This window comes from Cucurbita pepo, chromosome LG06 (genome assembly GCF_002806865.2).
Source record: "Cucurbita pepo subsp. pepo cultivar mu-cu-16 chromosome LG06, ASM280686v2, whole genome shotgun sequence".
Lineage (NCBI taxonomy): Eukaryota > Viridiplantae > Streptophyta > Magnoliopsida > Cucurbitales > Cucurbitaceae > Cucurbita > Cucurbita pepo.
In genome coordinates this window covers 7,481,587-7,494,449 of record NC_036643.1, presented here as the reverse complement: position 1 = coordinate 7,494,449, position 12,863 = coordinate 7,481,587, and the positions used below count along the sequence as shown (strand labels likewise).

Here is a 12,863-nt window from a genome sequence, read left to right as displayed (position 1 = left end):
CATGGTAAAAACATAATTGAAATAAAAGAAAAAAAATAGATAAAAATGATACCATGATGTTGTCATCCTTACCCGAGGCTCTTGCCTTTACCTGAACAAATGATAGTCATAGCTAAGTATTTAAAATAACCGTAAGTGACCCCACGTTTGAGATCGAAAAATGCAACCACATGCAACAGGATGCATAATATATCTCTACACACAGTTTACACATGCGTGCATGAACCTACTCTGTTGACTCGTATACGTACCGCTAAGCATGACTATGGGTTAATGCAGGCTCACACTGCCGAAAATCAATAGAAAAAATGAAGCACGTTCAATATTATGGTATACGCATTCGCAAGTAACATATTGTAGAAGTAAATGTGTAGGATCACATAACAACACGCTTGATCTAGATGAATACAAAAAACACGGGAGAAGAGGGGATCTCTCTCAATCTCAATTGAGACTCGTCCCCACTGGGGGAGGCTCGGGGGAACCTGTCCCCCGATCTCTTTCAGAAAACAAGGCGGCTCATCCCGCTAAACCGCTTACCGCTCGAGAGCGCGAGAGTGCTTCGTGCTCGAATTCTCAGGCTAGGGCCCGTCTGCTTGGGGTATTACATCAACTACCACTTCGTGTATATATATATATATATATATATATTCGATTTAGATTAAAAAAATTAAATTGTATAATTTGGAGTCATAATTAAAAGCCGAGCCCAAGAGAGATGCATGAAACGGAATGATATAAAAGCAAACAAAAAGAATAAACTTTTTTGAACAATTTCCGAAGCGGAAACCGTGTGCATGCAAGAAATACAGCTCTAGGCAGGGTTGGAGGGTCGCCAAGATTCTTTATATAAACACGCTTCGCTTCTCTTCTCTTCTTCCACACCCCTGATTCTCCTCTTCCGATCGCGTTTCAAAACCCTACGGATTCATCTCCCAAAGGTAACCAAATTCTCTCAATTCTTCCTTTTTTTCTCTGTTTTCCCCACCTTCTGCTTCATGGATTTTGTTGATTTTGTTCTAATTTTGATGCCGCTTTCTTCTCTTTTTGCTTTTCATTCTAGGGTTTTGCGATCGTTCTTTTGTTCTCCCTGATCATCGAGTTTTGGAAATTTGTGTGTTTTTCCTTTAGCAATTTTGAGTTTAGTCCAAATCGTTGTTTTTGTTGTATGCTTCCTGATCATCGAGTTAACTCTTAAGATTATAATATATCACTATTCTGGAGTCTTTTTGCAATCAATACATGTTTTGTGACTTGCAATGGTACAAATTACTAGGCTGGAGGCTCCTTTTGATTATGCTTGCTTGTCTATCTCTTTTGTTCTTTTGATGATGATTTCATCTGTCTTCTATATGTTAGTTCCTTTTGATCATCCTGTTATCAGTATTTGTTTAGTGGATGATACTGACATCATAAAGCAAATTTCTAGAAGTACTGACGAGCCAAATTCTATGATAATAATAATAATAATAATAATTTCTTTGCTCTGATTGTGATTCTTTAGCTGAAATCAAACTTTATGCATATCCAAGTCTTGATCTTCTGTTTCTCATGTTATTTTTGGTAATCAAGAATGGTGATGAAATAATTTATTTACAAATGGCGTGTTAATGCTTTCAACTGGTGAGCATGTAGCCGCTTAAATGATCAACAGAGTTTCAAGGGCGTATGCATCCCAATACATGCATTTAATCATTCTCTTATTTAATTGATGTTCTTGGCGTTTCCTTTTCTTTTGTTCTTTATTTTGGTATTTTAGTTTTTGCGATGTTTTCATGTTTGAGTTATTATCATACGTTGTTTAGTTTTCTTCTTCTTTTTGAAGACATCTTGTTCAGTAGTCAGAGGCCTCTACCCTGCTTTACAAGGTGCAATGGCTTCCAAACGTATTGCCAAGGAGTTAAGAGATCTGCAAAAGGACCCTCCAGTTTCTTGCAGTGCTGGTATGTATTGAACAACCAATCTTTTTCTAATTTTGATTTCAAAATCATTTCATTTGGAGCTATGATGAGTTAATTTGAAACTATCTTTTTTGTTACTCTTGTTCATGCTTTTGGGTATTCTCTTTAATATTAAAATAGAATTTTGTATTTTATCCCATAATTACTCTTTTAACTTTCGGTATTTTGTTTTTAAAAGTACCTTGAACTTTGAAAATTGTTTCATAAATATTTTTTAACTTTTAAATTTTCATTAATACAATTAGAACTTTTTTAAAAACTTAAAAAATACCCTTAAATTGTTTTAAATTTTTTTAAAAATATCCTTACGATTAATACGTAGACAGAATTGTTAGTATTACGTTTCAAATATACTCATGACTTTCAAAGTAGCATTAGTACTCATGAAGGTTTAGAAAAGAGTTATAAATTTTATTAATCATTTATCTACACTCTTAAGTAGCCGATCTCTGTAAATTTATCTTGAGTTGGGAAAGAACCAACTTAAAAATAAATTGTCTATTTGGGTGTTGAAATTTAGTATACATTCAAAAGGGTATTTTCTAAGTTTTTAAAGAAGAGTATTAATGAAACTTTAGAAAGTTCAGGGGTATTTTTTAAACACTCTAGAAAGTTTAGGGGTAATTTTGTAACAAAGTATTAACGGTTTCTGTTCAAAACTAACGGTAAGGATATCTTTTTAAACTATTTTGAAAGTTTAAGGGCATTTTTAAAACCTTTTCAGTATTATTGAGATTTTTTTTTTGAAATTTTAAGGGTATTATTGAAACTTTTAGAAGTCAAAAGGATATTTTTGAGATAAAGTGCAAAGTTCAGGGGGATTTTTATTAATTTGGCCTATTAAAATACAGCCTTGTATTTCCAATGAGAAGATTTCTTCATGATGTTAACACAATAGTTTCATATTTCTATAAGATGTTGCTGGATATTAATCTTAGGTGTTTTCTAGGCTTTTTTATTGGACCATGATTAGTAGTAATGCCAATTTATATATGGATAATAGCTTGGCCTATGTTTGGCAAGTACTTTTGATTACCTTCGTGGACTTATGCCGGATTTTTACACGGTTCTGATATTGGAAGGTGATGTGGGTTCATAGATATTGTAATATAGGATTGTATTTTACGGATGGGGTTTCTTGGGAAATTGATATTCGAGCATAACTGAGTTTTTTGACTTAATACAATGGCTCATCTAAATCCGTAACTTATGAGACACTTCATTCCCATCGTTCTCCATTGAGCATTTTCATTTGATAAACATTATTTACAGGTCCTGTTGGTCAAGACATGTTTCACTGGCAAGCAACAATTATGGGTCCAGCAGACAGTCCTTATTCTGGGGGTATATTTTCAGTGAACATTCACTTTCCACCAGATTATCCCTTTAAGCCACCTAAGGTATCGATACCTTTCTTGGGCACTCTGCTTTTATATGGGAACGTGTTCGTGATTCTGTGCAATAGCTCTTGGTTTATGCCATCAAAATAACAAGTTTTTATTGATATTTTTATTCCATTGATACTGATACCTGGAAAAAAAGAAACATGTTCTTGACACCAATGGATAGAAACTACTTTTATTATCCTCAAGTACTTCAAAATTTGTTTCTGGCTCTGTACATTATTACATTGTTATCTATGAGGATCTGGCTCATTTATACACAATTCTCGTATCGCAACTGACAACCTTACAGAAAGTTACTCGTTGACCAAGATATGTTATTCATCTCCGAATCAGAATTTCTTTCTTTGTAACCTTGTGAAAAAGTGAATCAAATCTCACGAAGAAACGTCCATATGATAGTAATGAGAGATATATTGTGTTTTGAGCAGGTTTCGTTTAAAACCAAAGTGTATCACCCGAACATCAACAACAATGGAAGTATCTGCCTTGACATTTTGAAAGAGCAATGGAGCCCTGCTCTTACAGTTTCCAAGGTACCAACTACCTTGCTTCTTCTACATTTGTCCAACTTTCAATAAGTTGTTGTAGTGAAGGTATAGAGAATTATGTGCAGGTGTTGTTGTCCATATGCTCACTTCTTACAGACCCGAATCCAGACGATCCTCTGGTGCCTGAGATAGCTCACATGTACAAAACCGACAGAGCCAAGTACGAGCATAACGCCCGAACTTGGACCCAGAAATATGCGATGGGCTAAACTAAACAAACGCACAGCTTCCAGGTTCTCATCATCCTTCTGTTTTCTGGATAGACAGACACCTTTCTGGATTTTGAATGCAAAGGCTTTTATATATATTATGCTGAAACTTAGTGAACATTAACATTGCAATGCCTTTGTTTCATAATATTTCCATATCAGCTTGCTTTTATATCTGAAACTCTCTCTTTTCACTGTTCTTGCGTGATGATCATCTTCTGCTATGCTATGCTATGCTATGGATTTGAGTTTGGTTGAAAATTTAAATAATTTCAATTCTATAGGGTTGATTGAGGTGGGTGGCTCTGGCTATGTCTCATGGCTTTTCCAAAATTTTAGACCCGTGCTTGTTATTGTTATCATATGCATGTTTATGTCATTTAATGCAAATCAAATGAAAACAAGACTACTCAACTTAAACCATCCCATCCGGGTTTGGTTAACTCGACCAACCTAATATGAAAATAGAGTTCCAAGTATTATAAAATCAAATTTTGTATACATGATTGTAATAAACAAGTTATAAGACTTAATATCTCTATCCTAAGTATGGTTGATTTATAAGGTTGTTGGCTTATCAAATTGAGGTCGACAAAAACTTTTAGTCAATGGAGGATAATGTTGTCTTTAGTAGGTGTCGTACGTCTTCGCGTTCAGGCACCATCAAACGTTATTCAAACGTCGTTGCCTGGATTTCCTGCCTGGTAAATGAAAACGGTTCTTAATATTGATTTGAGATGAGTTCATTTTGTTGAGGATTCATGATGTTGTTACATTTTGGGAGTACCCATAATTCTTGTAGTTTTAATTTATAGAATTAAACCTATTTGAAGCAAAATTTATTAGAACTAAAATTGATAAAATTGATGTTTTCTACTCAAGGGATCTCATGTTTGTGTACGATTCATTTTTTCCTCGAGTCTGGAGAGTTCTGTGACAATGTTTCACATGTAGTAACCCATGTCCAAGACTCAAATATGGATTTAGAATGTTGGACATGAGTTGTTACTAATGGTATCAAAGCGTTACCTCCTCTAGTAAGACATGGTTTGGAGATGAATAAAGGCAGAAGTTAATGAACATGTGACACTCGAATACATGAGAAGTACATGAATGAACTGAGACCACATCAATGCGTGTTCCTAAGAATAAAATAACTAAGAAAGAGTTTAAAAAATCGAAAATTATTATCTATACCAACAAGGTTCACCTTTGACCTTCCTTTTTGGTGGTTCAATTTATTTTTTTGCGAAATAGTCTACCAACACAAATATATGAGCTATGTTTATGACGTGGGATCTCACAATATCAATCCCAAAACCGAGGCCTTAGAACATTTCAAGCCCAAAACCGAGGCCTTAGAACATTTCAAGAGATAAAAGATCATTTAGAAGCCTTAGTGAGGGAAAGACAAAATCGGCAGTGTGATCAAACATTTGTAAATCCCATGAAACAATGTCCCATGTTCTGGTTTTCCTTCAATGATTACAAATAGAAAAACCAACATGATCAATGTTAATTTAATCAAAGTAAGGTTAACCTTAAATCCCTTTGGATTCTAAAGCTTCCCAAAATATGGGACCAATTACGATAAACGTCGAAGGCAGTCCATCAAAGCATCGGTGTGTTCGGGCTTCCCGGCGGTAACACGAACATAGCCTTTTAACTCTTTCTTATCGTAGTGCCGAATCATCACCCCCATTTTTGCTAGGTCCTCCTGCATCAAAATTTTGCAGTCATTTTCAGAAAGTAGTAATCGGTCCACAAGTTGGAGGTTCGATACTACAACCAACAAAGTTCAATACTCTTGAAGAAAGACGGAATAGGACCCAACCTTTACCCAAGAGGACGGTAAATATTAAAGCCTCGCTATGTTTAGATCATTATGTCGTGGAAATTTAGATTGATTTGTAAGATGTTTGAATGTAGGTTAGAGCCTAGGACACTTAGGCCCATATATCGGAATTTCTAAAGCGAAGTTTTCAGGTAAGGGACTTTTCTATTGAAACTAAACCATTTTGTTTTTTTTAAACACGGTTGGATGTGCATGCTGTTGTACAGATTATTATATGGATGCTCGTTGTTTGTCACCAATCCTATTGATCATGAAAATATTTTTTTTTGGGATTACGTATGTACATGTTATGATTTTTTGAATTAAATAAATGTAGAGGGTTGCATACTCTGTGTTTCGGGTAACCAACCACTATTGGTTAGACGGGTGATGGCTGAAAATTATTTTTGTGGCAAGGGTTATACGCTGTGTGTATCGGTAACCAACCACCAATGGTCACTAAGGAGTGATTGTTGAAAATTACTTTTGTAGCAAGGATGACACTGTGTATATCGGTAAGCAACCACTAATGGTCACTAAGAAGTGAGAACCTTACTCAGTATTTTAATACTCACCCTCTTTTTTAAATGATTTTTCAGGTAAGGGCAACGTTATAGCATGGGAGTGACGAGCAAGGTAGAAAGGACGGTCATGGGATAACTCAAAGTTTTATGTTTTAATTTACTATTTAAGACGTTTCCACATTGACCTGATTCTATTACTTTAGGTTTTGTTAGAACACCGCTCATGTCATTTTCTTATCTTAAATTATTTAGAAAAGGGTACCCCGAGCACGATTTTGAAAATTATCTTTAGCACGTTTTCATGTATTTTAAATTATCCGATCGGTACGTGTGCGAAAAATATTTTACGTCCCCTAGTGGATGGTGATCTTTATAAAAAGAATGAAGAGGGTAGAAAGTCATACCTTCAATTTCTTTGCATCCTTTCCTGAAGTCACCTCGCAAAGGATGAAATTAGAGTGACTTGGATATGGATTTAAAAATGGCACATCCTTTAGAAGATTAAACAGCCTCTCACGTTCTTGTACCAAATCATTTTTTACCTTCTGCAAGACATAGAAAGCTCGTATTAGACATGGATCGAGCTTGTTCACGATTAATTTATCGTTTTTGTTTTAATACTGTGAGTATCCACGTTCATTTTCGTGAATCTCATCTAACCTAACGTGATAACTTCTGTAACAGCCCAAGTCCTCCACCGCTAGCAGATGTTGTCTTTTTTGGGCTTTCCTTTTCGGGCTTCCCCTTAAGGTTTTTAAAACGCGTCTGCTAAGGAGAGCTTTCCACGTCCTTATAAAGAATGTTTCGTTCTCCTTCCCAACCGATGTGGGATCTCACAATCCACTCTCCTTCAGAGCCCAACGTCCTTGCTAGCACTCGTTTCTCTCTACAATTGATGTGGGAACTCATAGTCCACACCCCTCTTCGAGGTCCAACGTCCTCGCTGGCACACCGCCCAGTGTCTGACTCTGATACCATTTGTAACAGTCCAAGCCCACCACTAGCCGATATTGTCCTTTTGGGCTTTCTCTTTCGGGTTTCCCCTCAAGGTTTTTAAAACGCGTCTGCTAGGGGAAGTTTTTCACATCCTTATAAAGAATGCTTCATTCCCCTATCCAACCGATGGGGGATCTCACAATCCACTCATCTCCGGGCCCAACATCCTCACTAACACTCGTTCCTCTCTCTAATCGATGTGGGAACTCACAGTCCACTCCTCTTCGAAGCCAGCGTCCTCGCTGGCACACTACCTGGTGTTTGGCTCTGATATCATTTGTAACAGCCCAAGTCCACTGCTAGCAGATATTGTCCTTTTTGGACTTTCCCTTTCGGGCTACCCCTCAAGGTTTTTAAAACACGTCTGCTAGGGAGATGTTTTCACACCCTTGTAAATAATGCTTCATTTCCCCATCCAACCAATGTGGGATCTCACAATCCACCCCCCTTCAGGCCCAACATCCTCGCTAACACTCGTTACTCTCTCTAATCAATGTGGGAACTCAAAGTCCACTCCTTTTCGAAGCCCAACGTCCTCGCTGGCAAACCGCCTGGTGTTTGGCTTTGATACTATTTGTAACAGCTCAAGCCCACCGCTAGCAGATATTGTCTTCTTTGGACTTTCCCTTTTAGGCTTGTCCTCGAGGTTTTCAAAACGCGTCTGCTAAGGAGAGGTTTCTACACCCTTATAAAGAAATGCTTCATTCCCTTATCCAACCGATGTGGGATCTCACAATTCACTCCCCTTCAGGCTCCAACATCCTCGCTAGCACTCATTACTCTCTCCAATCAATGTGGGAACTCACAGTCCACTCCTCTTCAGGGCCCAACGTCCTCACTGACACACCGCCAGGTGTCTAGCTCTGATACCATTTGTAATAGCTCAAGCCCACAACTAGCAAATATTGTCCTCTTTAGACTTTCCTTGTCGGGCTTCCCCTCAAAGTTTTTAAAACGCTGCTAGGGGAAAGTTTCCACACCCTTATAAAGAATGCTTCGTTCTCCTCCCCAACCAATGTAATATCACTAAGTCAATCCGTCGTGGTTACCGAGTAACAATGAAGCTAAAAGAATCCATCCAACAAGCATTAATTGAGAAAGCTAACCTCTAAGTAGGAAGGGTTCTGCAACGCTGCACACCCAGCAATTTCAGCAGCAACAGACACATTATATGGTTGCTTAGCTCGCCAGAGATATTCAATGATACTCAACGGAAACGCTCCATACCCGACACGAAGTCCAGCTAAACCTGCAGTTTTACAAGCAAAGATCTTGATGATCTCACATAAACGTTTCAAAATAAAGCTATACATCCAGAAAATAAGACATGAAAAATGAAGAAGATGGTACACCTGCTCTTTTGCTAAAAGTTCTAAGTACAATCAGATTGTCATATTTCTTCACCCACTGCATCTTTGATTCAACTGAAGAAAAATCTATATATGCTTCATCTAGAACAACTAGTATGGGGAGCTCAAGAATTTTCAACAGAACTTCATCATTAATTAAACTGTAAACAAGTAAGAAGTAAGTCTTAAGATGATGAGAATGGAATAAATAGGATTCTGAATTAATACAAAGTTTAACATGTTTTAAGAATCAAGCAAAATGGTCTATTTTTCACATAATATACAACTAATTTCATTGTTGATAATTTGCTAAATTTGTTAAGAAAATGTGTAATGATCCGTCTTTTTCTTACTCATTGCGGTTAGGGCCGTTACAAAGAAAAGTTGGGTCGTTACAGTTGGTATCAGAGCTAGACACTGGGCGATGTGTTAGTGAGGAGGTTGAGACTCTAAGGGGGTAGACACAAGGTAGTGTGCTAGCAAGGACGCTGGACATTGAAGGGGGTGGATTTGGTGGGGGTCCTATATCGATTGGAGAAAGGAACGAGTATCAGCGAGGACGTCGAGGGGTGGATTGTGAGATCCCATATCGATTGGGGAGGAGAACGAAACACTCTTTATAAGGGTGTGGAAACCTCTCTCTAGCAGACGCGTTTTAAAAACCTTGAGGGAAAGTCTAAGGAGGATAATATTTGCTAGCGGTGGGTTTGAGCTGTTATAAATGGTATCAGAGCCAGATATTGGACGATGTGCTAGCAAGAAAGTTGAGCCCCGAAGGGGATGGACATGAGGCGGTGTGCCAGAAAGGACCCTAAGCCTCGAAGGGAGGTGAACTGGAGGGTTCCACATCAATTAGAGAAACGAACAAATACTAGCGAGGACGTCGGGGGTGGATTGTGAGATCCCACATCGGTTGGGAGGAGAACAAAACACCCTTTATAAGGGTGTGGAAACCTCTCACTAGCCGACGTGTTTTAAAAACCTTGAGAGAAAGCCCAAAAGGGAAAGCCTAAAGAGAACAATATCTGCTAGCGGTGAGCTTGAGCTGTTATAAATGGTATCAGAGTCAAACACCGGACGATGTGCTAGCAAGAAAGTTGAGCCCCAAAGGCAATGGACATGAGGCGGTGTGCCAAAAAGGACCCTAGGCCCCGGAAGGGGAGTGAACCGGAGGGTCCCACATCGATTAGAGAAAGGAACGAGTGCCAGCGAGGACGCTAGACCCCAAAAGGGGTGGATTGTGAGATCCCACGTCGGTTCGGGAGGAGAACAAAACACCCTTTATAAGGGTGTGGAAACCTCTCTTGCAAACGCGTTTTAAAAACCTTGAGGGAAAGCCCAAAAGGGAAAGTCTAAAGAGAACAATATCTCCAAGCGATAGGCCTAAACCGTTACAAACTAGCTCCTAAATTTGAATTCTCTAGACTAGCTTCAGCTTCAAACGATTGTCCTATCGTTCTCAATCATGTAGCTCAATTGAGTGAAACGCGAGTTCGGTCGAACAACGTGCAAGATCACAGATCATACAAACAAAGAATTACCTCCCATCAGGATTATTAGGAGACGTGAGGAATATACACTTTGGTTTTTCCTTCTCAACAACATCTTTTATGAGATCCACATTCAAAGAAAAGTCTGGCTTCCTTGGAACTGCAAGAACACCATATGCAACAGATATTGCAAGAACTATGAGGAAAACAACATATCCAGATAAGTCGATTCAACCGACAGACCGACCATTACGAGCTATAAATCATGACTTTGACAACCTTAAAGATTGCTCCTTAAAAGGAAGAACTTATGATAATACCTTTAATCACAAGAGCACCATTGACAGCAGCATCAAATTCATACATTGTGAAGGTAGGAGGGCAGTCTACAATTTTATCACCAGGGTCCAACACACATCTACAACAAAATATTTCAGGGAATGAAAAAAAAAACATGTTTGGAAGTAAGAAATCAAAGTTAAATACTCATAAACGAGGCATAGATGATTCGGTATTAACCGCATAATCAGATCGATAAGCTCATCTGCACCACATCCCACAAGAATATAATCTGATTCGAGACCGGAATCTATGGCGAGCGCTGCTCGCAATCGACGACTTTCAGGATCGGGATAGATGTTTGGGAATTTCATTGTTCCCAAGGCTTCAAGAACCTACAAACAACTCAAAATAGTCCAATGTAATGCAAAACAAATTCAGTAAACCAAGATTCTTTGTATTTAATATCAACAAACGGGAGGGAATGTTAGTGCCGAAATGTCACAACCTTCAAAGCTCTGATACCACTTGTTGTGTCATATGATGCCACAACAAAAATGCTTTGATACCCAATTGTTGTAACAGAATGTCACAACCAAAATGCTCTAATACCACTTGCTGTGTCCAAATGCCACAACCAAATTGTACTAATACCCAATTGTTGTACGGAAGCGGAAGCAAGATTGATCGCACTCACACACCCACATACAGAAGTTAAACAAAGAGAGACCTAAAGATTTACATGGTTCGGAGAAGAAATTCCCCTACATCTACAGGTGGTTGGACACAACCAAATTGTACTGATACCCAATTGTTGTAGTGGAAGCGGAAGCAAGATTGATCGCACTCACACACCACGTACAGAAATTAAACAAAGAGACCCAAAGATTTACATGGTTCAGAGAGAAGAAATTCCCCTACATCCACATACATCCACAGGTGGTTGGACAACCAAATTGTACTGATACCCAATTGTTGTAGCGGAAGCGGAAGCAAGATCAATCGCACTCACACACCCACATACAGAAATTAAACAGAGAGACCCAAAGATTTACATGGTTCGGAGAGGAGAAATTCTCCTACATCTACAAGTGATTAGACACAACCAAATTGTACTGATACCCAATTGTTGTAGCGGAAGCGGAAGCAAGATTGATCGCACTCACACACCCACATACAAAAATTAAACAAAGAGATCCAAAATTTGCGTGGTTCGGAGAGAAGAAATTCCCCTACATCCATAGGTGGTAGTCAATCACTATAACCAAAGTGTTTACAAGTGTATCTCACCTCAGGGGGAGGACCGTAAGGATTTTCATTTGCATCTAATTTTATAATGTCCTCGGGCTTCCTTCCAAGACGTGTTGACAAAACCTGCCAAAAAAAGAAAAATTAAGAACCATCTTGAAAGCTTATAACATGCCAATCAGTTGTAATATAGAGATATTCATGATATTGTGGGAGTAAACCCCTCAATCTATCTAAAGAACATCAAGTTCTTATTGGTGCAAGCGAGTTCAAAGCTGAATTTACTGATAGGTTACTTCACAATGTGATTTAAAAACCATGAAGAGATAACAAAATCCTTGAAGCAGGCAAGAAAAATATATAAAACCACTTAGAACGCTTATAATATATCAACCAGTTGTAGTATAAAACCATTAGAAGTTTTATGAATATCTTTTTGTGGGGATCTGTTTCTCAAAAGAAAGAAAACAAAGAGCTTCCACCGCTATTCAATATTGTCCTTCTTGGGCTTTCTCTTTCGGGTTTTCCCTCAAGGTTTTTAAAACGCGTCTGCGGGAGAGGTTTTCACACCCTTATAAAGAATGTTTCGCTCTCCTCTCCAACCGATGTGGGATCTCACAATACACTCTCATTTGAGGTCCAGCGTCCTCGCTGGCACTCGTTCCCTTCTCCAATCGATGTGGGACCACCCCAATCCACCCCTCCTTCGGGGCCGTGTCCTTTCTGGCACACCGCCTCGTGTCCACCCCCTTTGGGGCTTAGCCTCCTCGTTGGCACATCGCCCGGTGTTTGGCTCTAATTGTAACAGCTCAAGCCCACCACTAGCAGATATTGTCCTCTTTGGGCTTTCCCTTTCGAGCTTCCCCTCAAGGCTTTTAAAACGTGCCTGCTAGGGAGAGGTTTCCACACCCTTATAAAGAATGTTTCGTTCTCCTCCCCAACCGATGTGGGATCTCACAATCCACCCTCCTTCGGGGTCCAACATCCTTGCTGGCACTCGTTCCCTTCTCCAATCGATG

The 12,863-nt window shown here is 38.8% G+C and overlaps 2 protein-coding genes and 1 long non-coding RNA gene across 4 annotated transcripts in view; 2 read left to right on the top strand and 1 right to left on the bottom strand.

Moving 5' to 3' along the window:
• The first annotated feature begins 773 nt into the window (after positions 1 to 773).
• LOC111797088 (ubiquitin-conjugating enzyme E2 28-like) lies at positions 774 to 4,319 on the top strand. Of its 2 annotated transcripts, XM_023679984.1 has the most exons (6): positions 774 to 941; positions 1,064 to 1,114; positions 1,826 to 1,943; positions 3,234 to 3,361; positions 3,796 to 3,900; positions 3,981 to 4,319. In XM_023679984.1, exons 3-6 carry the CDS (start codon positions 1,874 to 1,876, stop codon positions 4,122 to 4,124), a joined length of 447 nt encoding a protein of 148 aa, XP_023535752.1. In that variant the 5' UTR covers positions 774 to 941; positions 1,064 to 1,114; positions 1,826 to 1,873; the 3' UTR covers positions 4,125 to 4,319. The 2 variants fall into 2 exon arrangements, with proteins under 2 accessions (XP_023535752.1, XP_023535751.1); XM_023679983.1 differs by lacking the exon at positions 1,064 to 1,114.
• Positions 4,320 to 5,524: 1,205 nt separating this feature from the next.
• Positions 5,525 to 12,863, bottom strand: part of LOC111797086 (histidinol-phosphate aminotransferase, chloroplastic-like) — an 8,500-nt gene continuing 1,161 nt past the window's right edge. Inside the window, exons 3-10 of the mRNA XM_023679982.1 lie at positions 11,887 to 11,970; positions 10,837 to 10,991; positions 10,638 to 10,735; positions 10,369 to 10,477; positions 8,831 to 8,988; positions 8,585 to 8,727; positions 6,887 to 7,027; positions 5,525 to 5,841 (exon numbers count right to left, since the gene is read on the bottom strand). Coding sequence (XP_023535750.1) covers positions 5,710 to 5,841; positions 6,887 to 7,027; positions 8,585 to 8,727; positions 8,831 to 8,988; positions 10,369 to 10,477; positions 10,638 to 10,735; positions 10,837 to 10,991; positions 11,887 to 11,970 — 1,020 coding nt within the window. The 3' untranslated portion in view covers positions 5,525 to 5,709. The remainder of the gene's footprint in view (positions 5,842 to 6,886; positions 7,028 to 8,584; positions 8,728 to 8,830; positions 8,989 to 10,368; positions 10,478 to 10,637; positions 10,736 to 10,836; positions 10,992 to 11,886; positions 11,971 to 12,863) is intronic.
• LOC111797087 lies at positions 6,157 to 6,764 on the top strand. The gene is made up of 2 exons (XR_002815474.1): positions 6,157 to 6,473; positions 6,558 to 6,764. It is a non-coding gene; the product is annotated as an uncharacterized LOC111797087 (long non-coding RNA).